We start from the raw sequence: 25512 nt of genomic DNA, 5'->3' as shown, positions 1-25512 counted from the left end.
GTGTTCGCAGTCGAAGATGAGCACCCGTCAACGCTGTCGCCCAAAAAAAAGCAGCGCAACGGAGGGATGCGGAACTCGCCCAACTGCTCGCCCAAAATGATGAGGTAAGGCGCCCATCCTGTCTCTTCTTTTACCGTGCCTACCTACCTACCGCCTTCAAAAGTGCAAGAAAGAGAGAGTGGAGGGGGAGAAAGGGAGAAAGGGAGGGGTAGGAGCGACTTCAGAAGAGAGTGGTGGGAGTAGGGACGGGAGGGGAGGGGGGCAAATTAGAGGTGGCAGGAGAGGGGAGCTAAGGAAGTCAAAAAGCAGAGGAGAAATGCCCTGTTTAGGATGGCATGCTGTCAGCCCTTAATGACAGCCCCACTCACTTCCCTGTCATGAAAAGAGGCTCTGAGAAGCTGTTTGAAAACTCCTTTAAAACACATCTGTCACCTCCTCCGGTCTGGTCCACATGTACTCCTTAAACAATGCTGGCACTAATGACACGGGCGACCAATCAGAGCAGCCCGTGCTGGTACTCTGCCCCGAGGCCCCTGCTCTATTGTGGGCACCCCCGCGACGACTGTTTCTAGTACTTAAGGCCATATGCGAGATGTAGCATCACAATCAAATATGAATTCAAATATTACCTTCCTTTTATCCTGTCCCGCAGAATTAAGCTGCTGTTAATTGATTTTGAAAGATAAAAGGCGCTGGGTTTTTGTGCTCTCCGGCGGAAAGGCAGGGCTGGCAATGTGGAACACTGAGGAGAGATAGAGAGGTCGCAGTGATACAACACAACACAATGTAGAGACACAGGAGAGGAGCCAGGCATATGAGTCTAATGAGGTTAGTCTTCTACATCATAACAAGCACACTCAAAACACTTTAGGAAGTCTTTGGATTCAAAACTTTTTACCACACTTACTTATTGACTACTCTTTCCTTTTCCATTCCATACTGTATGTCTCTTATTCCCATAGTTTTCTTGTGCGTTTGTCCTGCTAGCCCTCAGGCAGGCCTCCTCCTACTGCACTGGCATGCCTGTGTAGTTTTGTCCAGGACTGTGCTTGGCCTCCCCCTCAGTTCTCTCACTAAACAAGCATTTAATAAGCCTTCACACTTGCCAAACCATTAGCCCAACACAGAGTCGTAGCCTTCAGTCTGTGCTGCAGCAGAGCATCGTTTGAGATGCCCTTGCTCAGAGGGAGTGGAGGCATTAGAAAACAACTAGACATTGGCACATTTCCAGCGCGCTGCTTGTTTAAAGACGCTTTAGTTTGCCTAACTTAAAGTACAAACCTTTTCTTCTTTTCCTTTCTTTCCGAGGAGAAGGTCCCTGTTTGCCATGTAATATATGCATCTGGGCTTTGATCTCACACTGATAATCATTCTTGCGAGTTATTTACTCAGTTTGGAAAAGGCTTCAAAGCGGTGTCAAAGTTTTCTCTGCTTTAGGGTGCTTCTGTATTCTGCTGGCTCTTGGGTACTGGAATGACAGGTCCTCTGTTATAGGTGTAGATTTTTTCTAAATCTTAGCCCTCAGCAAAACATCAAATTACCCATCACAGTCCACAGCCCCCTCCGCAGCTACGCTGTCAACATATAACACTATATATATTAAACAGGAGTGCTTTACAAGGTGCATTTTATGCACAATGAAAAGTGATTGTTTGAGGTAGCCTTAGGGATACTTTATTCTACAAGCAAGGAGGGGGAGCCAGGCGAGAGCGAGAGGAGAGGGAGCATACGTATCAAGTATGGTTTTTACAGGACTAGCTGCCTGAAGGCCTTTGTAAATAAATAATGATCAACAGATTGGCTGTGGGCTTTTGAAAAGCATGCCTTTGTCAGTTTGCATGATGGGGAAAATTTTCAAAGCAAGAGGCTGCCTTCATAGTCTGGCAGAGAGGGATTGGGGGAGCGCACCCATCCCAAGCTTGTGACTGCAGAGTGATACACTGGAATAACTCAAGTGTGTTTGAAATATATACTGAGGCAGAGAGAGATGGAGGAAGAAAGAGAAGAGAAGAGAGACACAGACCTTAGACAAACAAGGGAAATCTTTGTCCTATATAACAGCATAACTCTTAAACTGTAATTGTGTATGTTTTAAAATGCCAGCCATGCTGTCAGGGCACTTCATAAAAAGTAATTTACAAAACATTCTACACTTAATTTCTTAATATTTGTTACAAGCCATCATGGCACCACATCTGTGTCACTCCAGGCACACCTTGACAATGGTCCAGGGGCAGAGCAGAGTGCGGAGCTGCAGTTTGGGCGTGGCACCAGAGCACCAGTGTGACGTGTGCTTCATCAGGAGCAGCACAGACACAGGAGGGGAAGTGAGGGCGCCTCTGACAGCCTGCCACTCAGACTGACAGCTGTGTGAGAGATAGCTGTCTCTGCAGAGAGACAGAGACAGACAGAGAGAGACGGAGAAAGAGGGGGAGAAAGAGAGAGAAACAGAGACAGAGAGAGAGGGAGAGAAACTGACAGAGAGAGAGAGGAGCAGAGCCCGCCTGTGAGCGCCCGTCAGCCCTCTGAGCGCCTGCCCAATCGCACACTGGAGTGACGCAGCCTCGTCGACTTGATTGGCGCAACACGCAGCCGTGGATGAAAGATTGAGGCTGAGTGTAAAAACACTAAATGCTGTCAGTGTTATTATCACCTGCACAAACCGATGGAGAGGAGCGATGGAGAGAGGGAGGGAGAGAGGGGGAGAGGAGCTAATTGACAGCTTTTTTAACTTGAACTTTTTCTGCGAAGCATACAACCCAAATGCAGAGAGAGGAAGAGCACATGAAAGGCTTGTCAGACAGTGACAGTGTTGATAGACGATAGAGGAGTGATACTGAGAGAGATGTGTGTCAAAGTCTGGAGATGTTTTCTCCCATTTCACTCAAATGTCTGTCTCCAAGCACTCCCCACTTTAGTGTCAGCCTGCTATAACTAAAGATTTAGATTCCCTGTATTATGAATAAATGGTATTGTAGTGAAGTAAAAGTACATGATAACTGTATAGTGTGTTGTAAGTGCAAGGTGTTATGAGCTGCCTGAGCTCTCACAGTGCCAGTGCATACAGCTCCAGGATCAGGCCTGACAGGAGCCCTTTCATGGTCACTGTTACAGCGGATAAAAGTCAACAGCCCACTGCTCTGGATTAGCCTGTTTAGTTGTGACACACTCTTCAAACATTCATGGCCGTCAGTTGGGAGAGCAAATGTGATTGGGCAAATTCCTGAAATATTTAAAGTGTTTGAGCCTGTAGGAGCTATGACTATTTACGCCGCACAGACTCAAGCACTGGAGGAGACGCTAAGAGCTGCTAATTGATCTGTGTTGTCATGTCGGTCAGGCAGGGGCACTCCAGTGCACTGTTGTCATCTGAACGGTTACTAGCAAAAGATGTAAAAAACTAAACTAAATTAAAACATAGTGATGATAATAAAGTCCAATCTTGATCCAATTTTGTTTTCACAGCAGACACGACCCCCTCCTTATTCCTGGAAACGACCAAATCGAAAACATGGACATGAGCGTGAAGAGGTATGATTCGACGGGAATGTTTCACTGGTGCCCGTCCAAAGACATCGAGAAGGTCATCCTGGTGAGTGGCCAACGCTGAACCCTCCCATGATCACCAATGTAAACGTTTGTATCGCCAAGGCAACGGAAGCCCACTTATAACATAGGAGTGCAATCACATACTAATTTATATTGACATTTCTCTCACTGCCGCTCTGTTGTTCCAGGTGAGTTTAATGTTTTCTGTATCGGCCCCAGCATGTGTGAGGAGACTTCCACACATGGGCTTGCGTATATATTTAAGGAGGCCGTTTTGACTGAATTATATTATTGTTTACATGGATGCTGTGTGGTTCAAGATTCTGTACAATATAAGGTTTTGTCTAGCTATATTTATTTTTGATGTCTAGAACTACATCGACTGTAGAGGCGGGCGAATTATAATATTAATTTCTTCCAATAACAGTAATTAAAGCATATGTTTGTCATAGCTGAGGTTATAATGTGGCACAAAAAGTGAATTAGCGTTTATATTTTAACACAAATTTTGGAATACTACTTTTCAAGTTTCAGTTCTTAATTTTTTTTTCTAGTCCATTTTTTTTTAAATCTTTTTTTTGCAGCTATTTAACCTGTCCTATATTACATGAAATTGCCTCTTGTGAGTTTTAAACCATGTTATAATGTTGTTATTTCCTCAAAAACATACCCAGACTTGTGTTTTGTTTCATTCACACATGTGTGAGTAACCCTTGTTTATTATAAAGCTCAAAATACTCTGATCAACCTTGTGATGTCATGCAGTGGTAGTTTTCAAGTTACCAGCTACTTTTTTACCTTTCGTCTAGTAGAGATTGACTATTCTGACTGAAATAATCCAAATGATTGTAGTGCAGATGGATGAAGTTTAAAAAACACAGGGGAGCACTTCGTGTACTACCACATGACATCACAAAGTGGAACAGAGTGACTTCAGTTTGAGAGAAAAACTCAGCCTAGATATGCAGGGTTTGGGTGTTAAACATGTGTGAATAAAACACAACTCCAGGTATGTTTTTGATCGGAAAATAACAATATAACACAGATCAGAAAATAGTGTAATATGGGCTTTTTAAAACAGACAAAACACAAAAAATCTACTTCACTTTTGATTTCAAGTTACAGAAGTTACATCGCCCACCTCTAATTGACAGTCGGTGCTACTTCTTCAGCTCTCCTCTTCCTAACGTATCTCCCCACACCTCCCCTCCTCTTCCTCCTCTCTCCCCCCGTCTTCTCTCCCCCTCTCGGCAGACGCGCAGTGAAGCCTCTATGACAGTGCTGAGCGGCCATGTGGTGGTCTGTATATTTGGAGATGTCACGTCCGCTTTAGTGGGGCTGCGAAACCTGGTGATGCCTTTACGTGCCAGCAACTTCCATTACCACGAACTCAAGCCCATAGTTTTCGTGGGCTCGCTGGATTATTTGCGGAGAGAGTGGGAAACTTTACACAACTTCCCCAAGGTTTCCATCCTGCCCGTGAGTACCACCGATACTGCAAATACTTTGACACTTAGGCAGGTGAATGATGACTGTATGATAACACCGAAAGCCCCATCTTATTCGGAGCGGGCCTTTCCCCAAAAAACTGTAGCTGCATTAGGCTCCCAGCTTGTTAGGCTCGCTTCGATTGAAGTTCAACAAAGTCTCCCTACCACAGCCCTCAGCGCACACTAGCCTTTAGATTAGTGCCCGTCTCTGCTTCTCCCAGTGCCCAGTCAAATCAGCGGAATGTCAGTGCCTCACAACAAGAAACACTTGCTAAATAATTTCCCCGAGCTCCACCCCGTTCTCTTTTTAAATGTGTGTTTTTTTTTCTGTTCTGTGTTCCCCGCCTGTGCGTCTTCTCTCTCTCTCTGTTGTGCTCACCCTGAAGGGTACACCATTAAGTCGGGCAGATTTAAGGGCTGTCAACATCAACCTCTGCGACATGTGCGTTATACTGTCAGCCAATCAGAACAATATCGAAGACGCCTCACTGCAGGATAAGGAATGCATCTTGGCATCACTCAACATCAAGTCTATGCAGTTTGATGACAGCATCGGAGTCTTACAGGCTAATTCCCAAGGTAAGAAGCGCCCTATTATAGCCCGTGTGCTCCTCTGGCCAAAGGGGACAGGTCGTGTCAGGGAGAAAACACACAGTCAGAGATATAAAAAGAACAGCAGAACAGGGGATGAGACGGCCACACCAGGAGTGCACAATGTCAAACACATGAGCCCTGCTTTAGGTAGTAACAATGTGTGACTGCTTCATCAGTACAGTACTCTGCAGTCTGCTCCCTGGTCATTACACGCTGCTAAAGCTCTTTAATAATACTTTTAATGATGTCATCAACACGACTGTGTCATCTGATGTTCTCCACTAGATCTGCAGTCTGGCAGATCTAGTCTCGAGCAGATTGTTGATGTTTGCAGACATCCCATCAGGCCTCATCATCATTAAGCACCAGTACAAATCAGCAGGCAGGCCGCCTCATCTGCTGCTCATTAGTCAAAACAAAACAGGCTGGCTCTGTCTGTGTGTGACTGTGTGTATCTATGGGCACATCACACAGGTAATCCACTCTTTATGATTAGCCCGAGAGCCGGGACACGCCGCTAGCTCTGCACTATTTAGTGCCGCCACACTGACTGCTGTAAATACAAATCAAAGTGAAGATCCAGGAGGCGATTATTTTTTAGTGCTGAGCACTTCCACATGTTTTAGGAGAATGCCAATGCTGTTATTCCTCCAGCCGTGAGTGAGTGATGCTCTGTCAATAGCACAGGCTCAGAGGAACAATAAGAAGCTAAATCTGAGAGCTCAGCGCTCTGGGGAGCACTTTTCACACAATGTCACCTCAGCAGCCCGCGTCCTCTCACAGCCGATGGATGGGGCCTATTGTCATCCATAATTGGGTCTTACATCAGCTCCCCATTTCAGTGATAAATACTTGACTTTAAACACACATAGTCTACTCAGTGACATGTAATCATGCACAGGGCCAGACACACTGTATCAGGCTGTACTAGTGGGACTCCTTCCTCTTGTTCCTATTATTCAGACATAGTCTGCAGAATTTCAAACAACAAGGTGCAAATGAATAAGTAAACATGTGTTCTCCTGAGGCTGTGAGCCTGTAGTGAACCAGAGCTGAGCCCTGTGGCCACATATCACTGTACATGTTAAATTACTGTTCAATAGATGATGTTACTGAGGCGCAGGAGACAGTGAAGTTATGAGAAATACACTTTACTCTGAACAGTCTTATTCTCTATTATATACCATCTGACTCCGTACAGTGATGATTCTCTTTATTTAAACGGTGCACTCCAGAGCGGACACACAGCTCTAGTGCTGGCGCAGTAGCACAGTCTGTGTGAGACTTGTCTAAGCTTGTACAGGTGCAGAGGCTCAGCAGCAGGCCTTGTGTCTCCATGTTGTGTTCACACTGCTCACACTTTACTGTAGTGTGGTGTCTCTATGGTTCTTCAGAGCTGTCACTCTGAGCAGGAGGCTCCTCCTTCATGGACATGTACAAGCTGATGTTAGCTCTGTCTGAGCTCCTGCTCCCAGACTGACTCTCGTGTCAAACCTCCGCTGTTTCTGCTGTTTCCTTGTTCAATAATTGGAATAACAAGCTTTGTGATTGCCGGGGCCTCAGTGGGCTCAGGGCTTTGGGCTGTGTACTAAACCACTGGGTGTCTGCTCGGGTGCAAAGGCCGAGCTGATCTCTTTTGTAATGTAAGCAGCTCATTGGCTTCTCTGACAGAGTGTGTGCACACTCAGACACTCTCTCCAAATATGCAATCCCTTTCAAAGTTTGTGACCTGAATATATGCCTGCATTATGTGTCCATGGCTGGAACTATAAGCTGGCATTTTGCTGTAGTCAGCACTAAATGATGGATGTCAAAACACAGCTGATGCATTATGCATATAGCATTACAGATTTAAGGTGTTTACTTGTCACTTTGAGGAAATGCAAAAATGTGAAGTCATGTGAATTCAAACTCCTGTCACTTGCACTTGTATTTTATGCTCTTGAGCCATGCCATTTTCCATAAAAGGTTTTCAGGATCCACTTCAACAATTTTTGTCGGAACAAAATGAACATATAAAATTTATGCTGCCCGATGATGGAAGCCTGTGAATGCTAAATATGTCTGACCTCTGAAAGGACGACATCTACAGTTTTCAGTCACTTACAGAAGGTCTACCTTTGTGCACTCTGCTCTCTGTGTGTCTGCACTTCACTATTACTTACACTGTATACATGTGTGTGTATGCCTGTGTGCGTGTGCCTTTGTGTCTGTATGTGCGTGTGTGTATGTCCGCAGGTTTCACGCCTCCTGGAATGGACAGGTCGTCTCCAGACAGCAGTCCAGTACATGGCTTCGTCCGGCAGGCGTCTGTCACTACAGGGGCCAACATACCCATCATCACAGAACTAGGTGAGCCTCTTTATAACCAACGTTCCACTCTAAATGTTGCATGCATCTTCATATCGATCCATAACCTGTACGCAAAAGCCGATAAACAAGACTAAACATCCCGCTGCTATCCCATCCAAGGCCGTTTAGACTTAGAAATGACTGCTTTATCTGTAAATGTGAGTATTGAGACCTTGGACACCATGTTTTTTTGAAGATGTCAGACAAGTATTTCCAGGTCTATAGTTACACCAGCACTAATGCACACGGCCTGATGGAGAGACCAAGGGATGGAAGAAAAGCAAAGTGAAAAGGTAGAAGAAGAAAAAAAAAGTGCGCCGGTTGCAAAATGGGTCCATTTATTAATAACAATGGCAGTGGCTGTATTCCCATCGGTGCAGGGACTCATGAAAGTTTCAGATCTCAGAGGGGCCTCGAAAGCACCAGAGACCGGCCACTCTGTCTCCCCTGACCCAATTAGGAAGCAATGGAGCATGAGGGCGCAGGAGAGAGGGCCACACGGAGGAAGCAGCCACCCAGAGCTGCAAAGAATAAGCCAGCTATTACTAGGGATGCACCCATACTGATACTGGTATTGAATATCTGCAGTATTTGCAGTATTGGGTATTGGTTCCATGATATCAGTTCAGTTTACTGACTGATGTAGGCCCAGGACATATCATGATGTTTGAACTTCAATTCATACAAAGCTCTTCAGGTACTTGCAGGTTAGATAGCTGTTACGTAACACAATTAGATCAATTTTGTAATAATTTTACAGTATTTTTAGAGAAAAAAATAAAATTTTCAACTACACTGGTATCGGTTAATATCAGATATCAGCAAAGCTTTAGTATCTAGTACCTGTAGAGAGGATCTATCAGCATCAAGAGCCTGGCTTCTTCTACTACATAGGCCCACGCATATGAATATAACACTAATGTATCTTCTATTTTGTTTAGTTTTTTTGCAGTATCTGAATTACCACATAGAAATTGAAGTTCATGTGGTGACTTTAACAATCTTGCTGAATTTTCAAAGTGTTTTTAGGCTTAAGAAATATGAAGGACTTAAAACCACAAGAGGCCTAATTATTGGCTTTTTGTTAACTTAAAGCACCAAAGAGCCATGGTCTAATCTCAGTCTATGGTTTAAAGTTAGTCTATAATCACCATTTTGCCTCTCACAAAGTCTGGAGTGCGAAGATTGCACGAAGACTCCTTTAATGTTTTTTTTTTTTATTACCATGTGGCCTCAAATCTGTGTAATCTCTCAGTCATATATCGCTCAGGTACTAGTCTGTGTGCCCTTATACTTGTTCTGATACAGCTCAAACTCATTCTAAAGTTATTCAGGAAAGGTTCATTTCTGTCCTGTGAAATGTGACCTTTTTAGTATCAATATTTGCTCAAATGAGTATCTAGTTTCGATACAAATCTTATTTTAGTTTAGTATCTGATTTTCAATACGTTTGACAACCCTAGTTACAGTTCATGACTTTTTACCTTCATTTTTAATAGACAAAAGTAGTTCTGCTCGGTCTAGACCACAGACTGTATAAAAAAAGTGGACTAAGCGAGTGTGACGTCACCCTTAGCGTTTTGCGCCGCTCAAATGAAGCTCGCAATCCTAAAGGTTAAAGGAGAGGAGTTTTCAGCTTGTCCAAGAAAGAATGGAAGTAAAAGGCTGGAGACTAACTGGATGTCTTGAGCAGGGAAGTTTATTTACAATCAATAATACAAGCCCGGGGGGGACTTGAAAAGACAACCGAGTATGATTTCAAAAGTGAACATAGTATGATCTTTGAGTGTTCAAGCCCCTTTGCTGTACTTCCAAAGAAGGAGGTTTATAAAGCAAGTGTGGCCAGTAGACACCAGTTAGACAGTGATATACCACAATTTAGATCAGGGGTGGGCAAACTACGGCCCGGGGGTCATATGCGGCCCTTTAAACTTTTTAATCCAGCCCACCAAACTTGAATAATAATAATAATTTACAGTGTTTTAAAAGTCATTTCAATAAATAGTAAATACCATGGGACTTGAAAGACAGATATTTTGTTGTAATGATTGTAATGATTTTCAATGATGGGATATTTTCAATAACATGGGATATGTTTTCTACATATCCCGTGTTATTTTTTTTTTCTCTTATAAGGTGGATTACCAAAAAACTCCATCCATCTGCTCCTGGTCCGGCCCTTTTGGCAAATTTTAGAACCCTTTGTGGCCCACGAGTCAAAAAGTTTGCCCACTCCTGATTTAGATAATGGTAGGCCAATGATATGTAAAGGGAAGATCATGGTGGAAATATAGCCTTTGTGAGTCAATGTTAAACTGAGATGTACCTGAAAGATAAATTACTTACATTCTTTTACATATATTATGAATAGGATTTTTTTTTTTTTGATGGACAGAATAGTGAAAAAAAAAAAACATCATCAAGGATCATGTAAAGCGGGTTAAGACAAACATTTTAAGACCTAAAATGACGAGGCTCACTGCTGCAGTTACAGAGAGAGGGACAACAATATTCTAATGTAAATGAATGGGAGCCAGCCTCAGAAGGAGCCAGAAAAGCCCACATGCAAACTTCCTATTTGAAACGTTAGCTATGTCCATTTATATATACAGTCTATGTACAATAAATCATGTTTCACTGTCATAAATTGAATGGTAATTGACAAAATCTGACATATTTGCTTTAAGTCATTCTAATGTCTTTAAAAATACAGAAGCCGAAACCAGTAAAAAGTCAACAAAGACGCATTTTACTGTACGGATCACAGAATAAACATAATATTCTTATTTATTTATATCTTCCCGCCTACGCTTAATCTGGTCACATTAGGTGAACTAACAAGTTTACATTCCTTTATGAAGACTGGAGGTTCCTTTGTGGCGTATTTGCAGAGGAGAGTGTATCTGCATGTGTGGCTGCAGGCTCACTCTGTAATTACATTGTCATATATTGTGTGTGGAGCGCCAGCAGCAGATTAGACTCTGGTCCTAACATAAAAGCGCACCTTGTCTGTGTGTTTATGATCCACTCCGCGGCACCGGGACTTAACGCTGCTAGGTGCGCTGTGGATAATGCGAGCGCGTTAGTGTGGCCTTTGTTCAGCCTAATCCAAGCTCCTCACTTCTTCTTCTTCTCAGACAGGCGTGATGTGGGTCAGGAGCCCAATCCCTATTTTTGTTTTCTTTTTTGTTTTTTCCACGCAGAATCTTTAAGCATGTTTCAGTAACAAGAGCGTCTCTCCCCCTGCCTCCCCCTCCCTCTCCACACTGTCTCATCACCATTAGCTAAACCTGGCAAACTGCTGCCACTGGTCCCACTCAGTCAGGACAAAAAGAGTGGCACCAGCGTACAAATGATAACAGAGCTGGGTAAGGCTTTGTCGCGCCCGCTGCTGTCTCGCCTTGCCCACCCGCTCGCCCGTCGCCCGGCCCCTCTCGCTCCTCAGCTTGTCTTGATTTATCTGGCTGCACTCAAGGCCCCGGTCGCTCCCATGCCTTCCCCTTTGAACACATTTTTTTACTCTTCGTTCTGCCTGAAATTGACTGTCTTGTTTTGGACCCCGTTTAATGATTTTTTTTTGTTCGTTTTTTTTTTTTTTTTTTTTTCTCCTCCAGTTGTGTCTGTAGAGCGCGGGCCTTTGATCACGCTCGGGCTGTCCTTGTGGCTGTTTTCAGAGCAGCTCCTCTTTTGCCCCTCTGCACCCCCCCTCCTCCTCCTCCTCCCTTTCCTCCCCCTCACTGCTCCAGCCCAGGACTCCTTGCATCAGCCCCTTGTCTGTTTGACTGACATTTCTGTTCCACAGTGCACGGGAAGCCTGAGAAGATATCACATTTTTTAAATAAAGGGGGGAAAACTGAGATCAAACCATCTTTTAAGATTACTGTGTATTTTTAACAGTTTTTTTTAGTCAGTGCTGCTATTTTTTATATATAGAGGTGCACTATGTATCTTTCTTGTTAAGGGTCCCTCACTTGCTTGTTTCTATGGAGATGTCATAACTTTGCCTGGAATGTACTATTGTTATTAGCCTGAGGTAGAAACCGTCTGACCTTGCAGCATTAGGATTTGTTCACTCGACAGTAGGCGGGTACTACTTTTTTTAATTAACCAGTCGCTGCTATTTGGTCGTGACGTATGTAATGCACCACTAACGGGGCTAACTGGTATATTAAGCTTTTCCCAAATCCTGTAGGAAGAAGGGCATTAATGTCTTTACTTTTGATAAAATTCACCAAACATTCTCTTTGTTCTGGCTTTAAATCCTTGATCTTGGGAATCGTTGCCAACACAGAATGAATGGCTCTTCACCCAAACTCGTACTTCCGGGTTTTTTGTGAACTGTCTAGTGTATTCTGATTCCTGACCTAGTCGCTGGAGAAAAATTTAATTGGTGGAGGTAGGTGGCGCCGGTCTGGCTACTATGTTACGGCATTTAACCAAGGGTCTCCAACCTGTAGCTCAGGAGGCACCAGTAGCTCTCCACCCCATTCCAAGTAGCTCGCCAAGGTATTTCTGAATTATATGTATTGTGCTGAATAAGTAAAATTTGATCAATTACCATTGTAAATCTACCATATTAATGCCCAGTTTTGTGCACTAATAAATAAATAATTTTATATTTAAAGTAGTTTATATTTTATCTATCTAACTGTCCCTAATCTAAGATGTGGCTCTTATATTTACTACATTTCTTGCAACTTATAAAACAAGTAGCTCTTTGGCATTTTTGTTATGTAAAAGTAACTCACCAGAAGAAAAAGGTTGGAGACCCTTTCATTAAACATGTACATCTTGCATTTATTTCTTTGCTCAAATAATACCTTGAAAAACCTTTCTAGTTGTGAGCAGGATTGCATCTCCATAGATCTGACCGGCTCACCTCCTTGTCTCCATGGGATGACAGGTTTAATTCTCTATTGTGGAACATTCCAGGCAAAGTTGTAACCTCTGTATGAGATGAGCAAGTCGCAGATGCCCAAACAGAAATTCCACATAATCACCTTTAATGCTGGTTAGGAGGTCCTTAAATTGTCCACTTCTGTTAAAAAAAATGTTAAACCTAAAGTTAAAAATTAAATTCTGTGAAAATGACAAAAATTTCAACTACTGCTTTTCGTTTTTACAAATTAAGAGTTAGTAAGAGACAAAATAATCATAAGCTGCTTTCACACCGGAGCTCTTTAACACACTGACAGGCTTTGTGTAACAATAAGAGACTGTGTTATGTGCCTTGGATTTGATTTTCAGGAGAAAGGTAAATGTTATACTTAAGATAAATGTGGCTTGTATTGACGTGAAGAACTCATTTATCAAGAACATAACTGAAAGTAGCATGACTCTTACTGTGCATGACTCTTATGCCGAGCCATTGTTGAAGTCTGAAAATCTCTCTATCATTTTCATTTCACTCAGTTTAGTTCCTGGCACTTAACTTTTATAATCTCTTGTGTGCCGATGTGTCTTGATGGAAACGTTGTACATTTTGTGCTAGAATTAACATTGCTGTGTTTGTAAAATGGTCAAGATAGTCAAGATACATTGGCTTAAGGTGCAGTTTATACTTTGCAGTGACATCACTCTGGGGGTGTTCTTGCATCTCCACTGGTGGATTCTTCAGCAGTTTCCATGGTGCCACAAAGCACGCACTAGCATCAATGACAAAAAAAGATTTAAGATCATCTGAAAACTCAAGAAAAGATAAAAAATAGATTCAAACAGCGCATTTTCAGGAGCCTGTGATCAGTACGAGAGTTCTGTTGGTCCTGTTTGGTTGTTTGATTTTCAACTAACTAAAAAAAAAAGCTGTTTTAGTTCCACCCGAATCGAGCTCAGATTAAAGTTTAATTTGAGCCTCACCCCCAGGGAACATTGATGTCATCTGTTGCAAAGTATCGATAGTCAATTGGGATACTCCATAAATGACTTCTACAATGGTTATTAAGGTGTATGCTTTTAATATATTGATATAAGTTCATGATATGATATTTTGGCTTGTATCAGTGAATGAAGTGCACTGTGCATGTGCTATGACAATAACCATGATGTGATACTGTATTGTTAGATTAAACAACATTTAAAGAGGGGGTATTATGTCAAATCGATTTTTTTTTTTTAGCTTTCTACCATATTATAATCTTGTTCCCTCATCAAAAACATGCCTGAAGAGGTTTCAGATATCGTTCGTGCAGGTTTCAGTCAATTATCGATCACTCCCAGGCCCTTTTTGCCTTTTCGCATCCTCCTTATGATGAGCTGTAAGATTCTGTCCAAAGCTCCGCCCACAAACCTACATCGTCCATACTCTTGAAAATTCAATTTGCAAAAACACAATACACAAACTTGACAAACATGATGCGATGTGCAGTAATTTCAACAGTGGGATGCATGCGGATGGTGCTCTGAAGGGGTGTGACTTAGCATAGAGAGTAAATTGATGGGGGTACGCAAAAACGAGAAGTTGAGAGCATCAAAAACAAAACTGAAATGTATAAAACCTGTTAATACATTGATTTCAGATTTTAGAGCATTTTCAAAACAATAAAAGGAAGCATGGTGATCTAAATATGTTATGTATAGAAATAAAATACCTCCTCTTTAAGAAAATACAATAGAAAATGACAACCAAAACACAAATGTATTACTAATGAACTCTACAAGGTACAAAAATGAATCCTTTTTGTTATCAGTTGGTCATGTTAAAAGCTTGATGAGGTATGGAAATGGAGTTATGCTGAACTTCTGCAGTCTATTCTCCATTTTCCATTCATTACAGCTGAATAACCGTGTGTGTGAATGCAGTCCAGTGCTGTGTGTAACTGTGTTTTGTGTCCCCCAGTGAACGACTCAAACGTTCAGTTCCTGGACCAGGACGATGATGACGACCCGGACACAGAGCTGTACCTCACTCAGCCCTTCGCCTGTGGCACGGCCTTCGCTGTCAGTGTACTCGACTCCCTCATGAGCGCCGTGAGTACTTTGAGCATGACTACAAACGCACTGCCAGATGGGAGTGAATACTGATAGAAACCAAGAGACAATATTAAGTTTAGACAATTTACAATGAACTGCCAGATGAACTGCATTTCAGAACACATGTAGAGGTTTAAAATAAAAAATACACAACTCAGAAAACTATTATGATGGAGCTTTGAGCACACAACACATTTTTAAGATGAAAAATAATTGTTGCACAACTAAGGAAAGCTCAAACATAAGAGTTTGTGCCATTTTAGAAGTCTGTATTTGTGCTGCCAGTGAACACAGCTATGCTCAGAATCATTGTGCTCAAACGGTTTCAGTGGTTGAGGGAAGTTTAATTTGTAGTTGATTTGTACTTGGACTGAAAGCTCATGGTTTGGATGTGGAAGTCAAAGCCAAGCCTCAAAACAGACGCATAACACATAAAATAAACCCAATATCCTGGTTGAACATAATAGTGTGCAGATCAGACCACAGCCCAGTGACATCAAAGAGAAAAGTTGTCATGACTTTATCTGCTGTTAGTTGATCAGAACTCTCAGTATGAGGGGTCATCAGGTCTGAAGACTGTGGGACTTGTGAGGGTCATATTAACGCTGATGACAGAGGCCTGACAGTCCCAGCCCGAGCAGCTCTGTCTGATCTTTGACAATGTGACTGAGCCTCACAGATAAGCTGCTCAGAGGTGTGCGCTCCCTGTGGGGCTGTGATGGCTTCATCCAGCTGCCCTCACACAGCGCAGCCCAGAGGAGAACAGAGGAGAACAGAGGAGAACAGAGGGGAACAGAGGGGAGTAGAGAAGAGCAGAGAGGAGGAGAGCAGCGATGGAGAAGAGTAGAGGAGCTGGCGTCAGCTGCTCTGTGCTGCTCTGTGCTGCTCTGTGCTGCTCTGTGCTGCTCTGTGCTGCTCTGTGCTGCTCTGTGCTGCTGTGTGCGGTCAGAGGTGAGGCCAGCTAATGGACAGTGCTCATCCATCATGAGGCTGGGCAGGCCTGTCAGGGGCCCCAGAGACGAGCTGCCACTCTGACTGTGGCGTGCAGTGACATGGCCTGTCTTCACACGGCGCAAAAGCAGCTTGTGATCGGCTTGAAGGACAAGAGAACCTGACACCCGCCGAGCACAGTCAAAGCGCTCTTTCAGAGCACAGCGCTGACATTATACAGTGAAAATACTTTAAGAACAAATCACTCTCTGCCACACTTAAGGCTTCTTTTAAATATTAATTTATGTTTTTTTTTTCATGTGGAGGAGGGTACAATCTGAAAAATTACCATAAATAGGAGCTATAGGCAGTATAACTGATTTATTGATCATTGACAATATAAATAAAATACCAACATAAAATGAACTGAAACTCTGATGGCTATAAATTTTATACTCACAGCCACTCTCCTCCTCTCTCCTTCTCTCTCCTTCTCTGTCCTCCACTGTCCTCCTCTCTTCTTCTCTGTCCTCCTCTCTTCTCCTCTCTCTCCTCCTCTCTCCTCCTCTCTCCTCTTCCTTCTCTCTCCTCCTCTGTCCTCCTCTGTCCTCCTCTGTCCTCCTCTGTCCCCTCTCTCGTCTTCTGTCCTCAGACGTACTTTAATGACAACATCCTGACCCTGATTCGGACCCTGGTGACGGGTGGGGCCACCCCAGAGCTGGAGGCGCTGCTGGCTGAAGAGAACGCTCTGAGAGGAGGCTACAGCACGCCACAGACACTGGCCAACAGAGACAGGTGTCGCGTGGCCCAGCTCGCCCTCTACGACGGCCCCTTCGCAGACTTGGGGGTAAGTGGAGCTGTAAGCAGAGATGACACTTTTTGGCACTCCCCAGCAGCACGGATCCGGCCTCCTCCGCCCGTATGCTTCTTAATGTGATGTGAAGAACTGGGATCGTGCAAAAGAGGCCTAGTGGGTGGAAAGAACAAAGCTCTGGAGAGGAGGAGGAACAAAAAAGCATAATAGAGATAACTGAGTCAGTTTCAAACTTATGTCACTGAACATTTCTGCAGGATTAAAGTATCCTAACTAAAACATCCTCAAAGTGAAGTTGGGGTTTGAACAAGAATTGGGCTAAGATCATTTATATAAAAAGTGATATTGGAAGTGAGTATATCTATTGTGAAAACAATTCCTGTCAAAATGATTTCCCATCTTTGTCTGCAAAAATCTGGACAAATTTATGAAAGGAAAATGAATCTTGGTAACGGAATGTCCCTCAACTCACCATTTAAAGCAAACCTATTATGTACAATCGACATTTTAAAGCTTTTAGCCATGTTATAGTTGTTTTGACTGACCTGGAGTTGTATTTGAAGTGACTGGTGCATCACTTATTTTCACGATGCTATTTTGCCGATCAACTTTCATTTTCACCTCCACTGGTATATGACCACTGCTCTCTTATTACCTCTTACTTACTTCTAACACAGACGTTCATGGACTTGTTTCTTTTATTACACTGTTTTAGCTCAATGTTACGATTTAAAATGTCCAAATTATAACATAATGATCCACGTGTGTTATAGATTATAACTATTTAGCAGACACAAGCTCAATAGATCTTCTTTAAACTTAAAATAATATGGCAAATTGTCTTCTCTTTTTTCCCAGGACGGTGGCTGCTACGGAGACCTGTTCTGCAAAGCACTGAAGACATACAACATGCTGTGTTTTGGCATCTATAGGTTAAGAGACGCCCACCTCGGCACACCCAGCCAGTGCACAAAACGGTATCTTCCCTCTCTTACCATCCAAATAAAATATTTTTACCAGAGTTCCAACCATTTTTTCTCTCGTTCTCTTTGCAGATACGTGATCACCAACCCTCCATACGAGTTCGAGCTGGTGCCCACAGACCTGATCTTCTGTCTCATGCAGTTTGACCACAACGCGGGCCAGTCACGGACAAGCTTCTCCCACTCGTCCCACTCCTCCCATTCCTCCAGTAAGAAGAGCTCCTCTGTCCACTCCATCCCTCCATCCAACCGGCAGAACCGCAGCAGCAAGAGCAGAGAGTCGCGCGACAAGCAGAAGTACGGGTACATCTCAGAGTACTACGAATACTGCATGTACTTTCTGTGTGTGTGTGTGTGTGTTTGTGTGCTGTGAAACTATTGAGGATGTTGTCTTTTGTACGCTGTAAAGAATGAAGCTCTACACAGTTCAGTTCTAAATATTTCTGTTAATTCTGTTAGTTTTGACTCTGTACAAGTAGAATGGACATGGTGTTTAGCACTTTTGGTGCACGCCATGGATCTAAAAGACGATAATAAAACATGCTGACAATAGGCTAATCCTCCAGCTGTGTGGTGCTGATCCAACCTGGATTAATTCTGGAGACAGGTAAAGAAATTCCACATGTCCTTGTGGTCGATTAGACAAAAAGATGGTGTGACAAAAGCTCTCCAAACAGTTTTTATTATTTCTGTGTATCAGACCCAAACTGCACTCACAAGCCTACAACTGCAAAAAGTTAAAATTTATGTATTTACGCAGAAAAAGTACTAGGAAACAATGCACACTGCAAAAAAGCTTGGCCAAAATTTAAGATATAAACACTTAAATCTATCAGAAAATGACTTAATGAATAATGAAGTAATGAAATTATTATTATAGATAAGTTATCTTAAAATAAACTACCTCTAGACTAGAATTAAGCAGTATCGGGTCTAGTAAGTAGATAATAAATCTGAAAACAAGATGAATAACCTGATAAAAGTTTCTTGGCCAGATCTGAGAAATTTGCAGTGTATTTATATAAAGAGATAAAATTGTGAATCATGAGTTTAATCTGCCTTTTTACATAAACAGTAATAATCTTCAGCAAACTCAGTCACTCACTAACCTCTCCTTTTCTGTTCCATATAAATCCTTATAATCTAAATAAAACAAAAAGCCAACTTGTGTACAAATTTTGGTTGACACAGACGCCAAAGAACTACAGCTTTCCTCAGTGAAATTGCGTAATTGATAAAATAATAATGATAATTTTACCTTAACATCACAATAACTCGTGAAAAGTCTCAAATTAAGATGCAAGATGCTCACTTTTTACAGTGTACAGCGTGTGACTTGTGCTCCATGGTCTCCACAGCTTTACCATGTGCATGTGGTCACTGCTTCAGCGACCATTACAGCATAGAAAAGATATTAGTGTCGTCCTTGTGGTGAATAGTCACTTAACCGACCTGTACCACCACCAAAGTCAGTCAGTGTGTCTCTTATATTTGTGTGTAATAGACTTTGTCCGGTTGCCACATGATCTGACTCCGATCATGGCTGTAGTGTACCGTAGCGTGATTTTAATGTGACGTTTTGCTGTTGTGTTTTGTCACTAAGTCTTCTTCTTTAATGGAAATCTGGCAAACATTCGCTAACCATCTCCATCATCTATTCATAACATGTCCGTAACGCTTTGTGGCAAGCTCGTACTGTCTTATGTGAATATAGAAGTTTAATATCATTAGCTGTAAGTCACGGGTTAGCTGTTTTAGTTAAAGGATTTCTGAAAGCATGCAGATTTGTTACTTACATATTAGTTTTGTATCTTTAAAAGCAACAATACATCTTTGCTACCAAGATGTATAGCGTTTATATGATGTTGGACTGGTAGTAGTGACGTGTGCATTTGCGGTGGACACTGTAAAAACCTATTACTTACAATAGACCACTTACCTTTTTTTCTGAAGTGCAACAAGGATGAATAGAATGGGCCAAGGTACGCAAGTTAACGATTCTGCATGACTTAGCCACCTCTACCTATGGGCTGCTTATCATAACTTCGTCCTAAATAACGGATGCTGTTATGATGAGGAATGCTTGGATGCTTTCTGGGAAAAAATCTGAAGTTTCTGAACCATGCCTCAGTTTAAGTTTTGCTTTCACCAACGATGGAAGTAAACGTGCTGCTGCTACTCCTCCTCCTCCTCCTCCCCTCTTCCATGATCAAGACCATCCACACTGCATGAAGTTCAGATGGCTCCACCTATTTCTTCTCCTCCTCCTCATCATTATCCTCCTTTTCCTCCACTATTTGGATATGGCTTTCCGTGACGCAGAGCTCCCCACATCGTCACTCGTTTCACCATTAGTCACGCCTCTCCTGATTTTTCTTTTTCTTTCTTTCTTTCTTTCTTTCTTTGGGGCTTGACTGGTTTGCATTGTGTGAGAGGTTTGTGTGTCTGCGCATACACCCTCCTTCTGAATGCTCTCCTGTCACGACACTGTAGCAGACGTTTGCGTAGAGAAAATGCATGTGTCTAAATTATAGGGCTGATTTAAAAAGAAAAGTCTTGATTCAATTATTTTGGTCATAATTTAAAGTTTGAAGACTTGGAACTATTATTTTAAAAGGTCCTACATTACACAGAATTGACTCTTGTGAGATTTAAGACATGTTGGAATGTTGTTACCTTCCCCAAAACATACCTGGAGTAGTGTTTTGTCTCATTCACACGTTTGAGTGACCCTTTATTATTTGTCGGTCTACATCTCCAAAGCTCAAAATGCTTTGTTCCACCTTTTGATGTCATGTAGTAGCTGTTTACAAGTTACAACTGTTACGACCCAGCTTAGGGTAAGGGAAGTAACAAAAATAAACCAATGGAAAAATTGAATAAATGAAGTAATGTTTAATTAACAGAAATGTAAAGGTAAATCAACAAAGCAGACTAAACATACTCTAAACTAAGATGCAAAACAACAGACAACGAGTTTTGTGCCACAAAACGGGTCACGCAGGCTTACACAAAACAGGTGGTAAAACTAAAGGATGCACAAAATTAAAACACAAGTTCCCCAAATTAAACCACATAAACCCACAAACAGAATTGAGTGACTAAATTAAAAAAGGCACAAAACAGAACTGAACTACAGAACTACACACACGAACACAAACACAAAATGTCAGTCCTGAACAGGTGCTGCCAATCTCCTTAAATAAGGGGGAGGAGTCAGGAGGTGAGGCAGGATTGGCCAGGTGTAGAGGTAATCCACCAATCAGGGACCAGGGCTCTCACAGCAGGATTCCAGAGGAACAATAAGAAATTAAAACACACATAAAACTCAAGGAACTGCAACTGTAACCTTTTGCTTTTCATAGAGTAGAACAGGGGTCTCTAACCTGTAGCTCGGGAGCTTCCAAGTATCTCACCAAGGGATTTCTGAATTATATGTAGTGTGCTGAATAAGTAAAATTTGGATTAAATGCCTATTCCCATTGTACATGAACATTTTGCTTTATTTGAGTAGATTCAACTTGACAAGTAAAATTATCTACCAATGCAATAAGTGTTTTTTTTTTTTTTTTCAGTTCAAGCAGCATTAGATGTAGTGTTTTTTTTTTCTTATTTTAAATGTAGCAAGATGTATTTTCATATTTTAAGTACAAAAAGTCTTATTCCATTGGTAGATCATTTTACTTTTACTTTATTGAAATGTATTCAAATCATGATAAACTTACTTCAAGTCATCTTAACTTGGCTAGATTTTGTTTTTTTGCAGTGTAAGTTTGTGCACTAATAAATGGATAATGGTTTATGTTTTATAGGCATCTAACTGTGCCATGTGGCTTTTACATATAGTCATTTCTTGTGACTGTTAAAACAAGTGGCTCTCTGGCATTTTCGTTTTGTAAAAGTAGCTCACCAGAGGAAAAAGGTTGGAGACCCCTGGAGTAAAAATTGGCAACACCAGAGATGAAAAAAACAACAACAAACAAACAAAAAAACACAGTGGAGCACTTCCTGTATTTACCACATGAGAAAAACACAGCCTAAATGTGCAGGATTGGTGTGTTAAACATGTGTGAATGAAACAAAATACAACACAACTCTAGATATGTTTGTGATAAGGAAACAACTCAGAAAATAGTGTAATATTGGGAGAATTGTATCTTAGAGGTAGAATAGACTTATTATTTTATTAAAAATACAGTATATTGTGAGTACTTTTTGTAATTAATGACTTTTTAAGAAGGCACTCTTTTCATTTAGAACTGAATACTACCTAAAGATGGATTATACAGCTTTTCTAAAGGTTTCTCTGACCCAGAACTGCGCTCACAAGCAACTGCAAAAAGTTAAAAGTTATCTATTTATGCAGAAAAAATATTAAGAAACAATGTACACTGCAAAATTTAAGCTATAAACACTTAAATCTATCAGAAAATGACTTAAAAGTAGTGAAATTATCTCTCTATGCAGCAAGATCATTTTACTTGACAAGTTATCTTAAAAGAAGAATTAATGGGGTCTGGGGTGGCGGGGTGAAGATGTTATACCTGGAATGTTCCACTGTATGGCATTAAACCTATCCTGCATTTTTTTTCAATTGCAAGTGGTCGTATTCTCAAAAAGTACCCTATAATAATGCATTATGTAGTGTCGCCTCTCTGCAGATCTGACCTGTAACTTGGCCTGGAGGCTTGTCTAGATACGTTAGTTGAATGCCATATGGTGAATCATGCCGGGTAAAGCAATAACATCTCCATGGAGACAAACAACCAAAAAAAAAAAAAACTTGAATAGACTAAACCAGCAGTTGAAAACAAAATTAATATTCTTGTAATGTCCCTAGTATTTGATTATGAACTTCTGTAGGTCAGGCTCATTTGAATCCAAGTCCAGCTCTACTCAGAGTTTATAAGAAGTGTGCCCTGCCCCGGTGCCCCCAGCCCTGGTCACAGCGGTAAAGGGTTAGGCGTGACGGATGGAAGGTGTAAATTGTCTGATATGAGTGAGTCCCTCCTTGCTCGTGTACGCAGGGGTAGATGGAGGACATGTTGGTTGTCCTCAGGCTCTGTTCTGTATTTTAAGTGTGTGTGTGTGTGTGTCGCCATGGCCACACACACACACATACACACAAATCAGATATACACGTGAAATTCTACCCACGAGCATCCGGCACGTTGAATGGCACTGCAGAGTCAAGGAAGTCCAGCCGGAGTTAACTACTCACTTCAGACCTGTGCTGCCTACAAACCTACGCATAGGCCTGTCACGAAAACAAATTCTGAAGTTAATAGAAGATAATATTGTACTAATAAATAAAATGATACATAAATAAACTAATAACTATATTGCTTTCTATCTATGTATCTATATCTAATGTATGCTACTGATACAATAACCCAAGAGCAGATATAAAACCCAAACATTTTTCAAAATCTACAAGATAGTTAAAAAATCATCAGCTGCAATAAATAAACAGCAGAATGAAACACTTTAGTACTTAGTTTGCATCTGTAATGAGTCATGGAAGTTATTTATTCAACTTTTTACGGTTCAAATCTTATCAAATAGCCAAAAAATAATTACAAATTTCCCAGCAGTGCAAAGAAAATAGTACACACAATAAATATTGACCAAGCTTTCATATATTGAACATTATGTGGATATAGTAATTATCGTGACAGACCTACCTGTGCATTTATGCCTTTTTACTTATCTAGGACACCACTAGAGCCTTGAAATAAACACTGGAATATACTGTTGCAACATATTTAATGTTTTTATTTATGATTTTTTTAATGTATTACTATTAAAATAAATCCTGTTAGACTAGACTTTAATGTTAAGCTACAACAGAGGCATATTTGACCTTCCATTAGGGCACTTTGGGCACTGGCTGAAAACATATAAGTACTTAAAGGTGCATTGTGAAACTTTTTTTGGTGGAGGCTCCATCATCTGCTTGTTTCTATGGAGATGTCATTGCTGTGCCTGGAATGTTTCACAGTATGACATTAAACAGCTCTACTTTACATTTATTCAATTATAGGTGGGTTTATAGTTCAAAAATTACTAGAAACACACACATTCTGACCTCTCCATAGATCTGAGCTGTAATTTGACCTGATTTGGTGTTAAAAAGGTTTAATACCACGCTGTGAAACATTCAAGACAAAGCAATAACATCTCCATTGTGAAAAGCGTTTGGCGGATCCTCCACCAGAAAAGTTACACAATGCACCTATTAAAGTGTTAAAATATTTTACTATATACCCAAATTTGATTGGAATACATAAAATAACTACACTTAACAAACAAGTCTACCACTTAAACTGAGGCGTATGGTTTTCAAATGTCAGTGTGTGCTCTTCCAAACCAAAGTCTGACTCTGGCTTTTCTGTTTTTTCCTCTCTAGAAAAGAAATGGTTTACAGATGAACCGGACAACGCCTATCCCAGGAACATTCAGATCAAGCCCATGAGCACTCACATGGCCAACCAAGTCAACCAATACAAATCCACCAGTAGTCTGATCCCACCAATCAGAGAAGTAGAAGACGAATGCTGAAGCCCGCCTCCTTGTGGACTGCTCTGTAATAGCAGCGGACAGCCGTGGTCAGCGCAGGACTGACGAGCAGGAGGAAGACTGTCATATCTCTCCACTAAAGGGACCTCCTCCAATGTGTATACCTTTAATGTTACTTCCATGCTCGGACATTGTTTATTTATTCTGTGTCCATAGACATGTACATAATGACAATCAGTCAACACGGATTGTACAGCCCCTCTCCCCTAGCACTTTTTGGAATTATTTTAGAGTTGACGGAAAAAAAAGTACTTCCTGTAATTCTCTGCAATAGTTCACCTCTGGATGTGACCAGACTCCATGCCTACAGCTGCTAGAGTGTGGAGAATGAGGGTTACATTTGTGTTTTCAATAATAACGATCATATCATTTCCCTGTGAGTCGCCCGGATGTGTCACGTCAAAGCAGCTGGCCTCGTCTACTTCTGTTCGATTTGCACTAAAAACTGAACACTGCTGACAGAGCAACTGGACCGCCCCAGCCCACTGTCCACTGTCCACACACCGGTCTGACCAGAGAAGGCTGCAGAGAAGGCCACAGAGAAGGCTACTGAGGCTTACTAACCCCAACATCACCTCCTGAGTGTGGCTGTGCGCTAAAGGAGAGGAGACTGTGATGAGTCCATGAGGCAGAAGGCCTGTCCCTCATGTGTCCATGTGTGTGTGTTTGTGAGTGTGAGCGTGAATGAGTGAACATTACAGTGCCATCTTCACCGTCGGCTTACACGATGCTGCACCAGTCAGACTAGCATGTGCGCTCTTATCAAAGCCTTTACAACAAGAATCTAATAGTCTAATAACCATGTGTTGCATTTTCTATCAAACTGAAGCCAACTCTGCCTGAGCTCTGAGCAGCAGCTGTGCACCGCAGCAAACGCCTCTGTGCGCTGTCTGTGATGTAGTGGGATCACCATGAATACTAGTATTACTGAATGTTTGTGTTTGTGTCTGTCTCTACTGGACAGCTCTAATGCCACGTATCGCAAAGTGGGCAAAACGGGTCCTCCCTTGACCGGAGCTCTCGCCTGGCACTGGGCGGGCACAGAGGCAGTAAAGAGCTTGGATGTTCTCTGTGCCCAGCCCATAGTCCCCTGGCCTCTCAGGAGCAGGGCTGCTCAGGAGCTCAGAGCAGGTGGCTGAAAATGCAACACTGTGTGAGCTTCAGTGTGTTCTGACACTGATTCACATGGAACTGTGATCCTCACGTACATGTGGGATTTATGATAGAATTATTTTATATCCATAAGCATAAT

At 41.8% G+C, this 25512-nt stretch overlaps 1 protein-coding gene across 13 annotated transcripts in view; it reads left to right on the top strand.

Annotated features, from left to right (window-relative positions):
* kcnma1a (potassium large conductance calcium-activated channel, subfamily M, alpha member 1a) overlaps positions 1-25241 on the top strand; it is a 316984-nt gene extending 291743 nt beyond the window's left edge. For 4 of the 13 annotated variants that reach the window (XM_055162655.1, XM_055162649.1, XM_055162657.1 and 1 more), the window contains 11 exons: positions 11-104; positions 3469-3592; positions 4804-5028; positions 5426-5618; positions 7872-7985; positions 14821-14951; positions 16537-16731; positions 17557-17675; positions 17754-17978; positions 19635-19663; positions 24091-25241. In XM_055162655.1, the coding sequence (XP_055018630.1) occupies positions 11-104; positions 3469-3592; positions 4804-5028; positions 5426-5618; positions 7872-7985; positions 14821-14951; positions 16537-16731; positions 17557-17675; positions 17754-17978; positions 19635-19663; positions 24091-24242 (1601 nt within the window). In that variant the 3' untranslated portion in view covers positions 24243-25241. Of the gene's footprint in view, positions 1-10; positions 105-3468; positions 3593-4803; positions 5029-5425; positions 5619-7871; positions 7986-11269; positions 11354-14820; positions 14952-16536; positions 16732-17556; positions 17676-17753; positions 17979-19634; positions 19672-24090 lie in introns of all 13 variants that reach the window. The other 9 variants (XM_055162661.1, XM_055162651.1, XM_055162662.1 and 6 more) reach the window with 5 other exon arrangements.
* Positions 25242-25512: the final 271 nt, after the last annotated feature.

Source organism: Boleophthalmus pectinirostris, unplaced genomic scaffold (assembly GCF_026225935.1).
Source record: "Boleophthalmus pectinirostris isolate CB_2022bp ecotype Guang Dong unplaced genomic scaffold, ASM2622593v1 HiC_scaffold_5, whole genome shotgun sequence".
Classification (NCBI taxonomy): domain Eukaryota; kingdom Metazoa; phylum Chordata; class Actinopteri; order Gobiiformes; family Gobiidae; genus Boleophthalmus; species Boleophthalmus pectinirostris.
The sequence above is the reverse complement of the archived record's forward strand: the minus strand, read 5'-3'. Positions and strand labels throughout refer to the sequence as shown.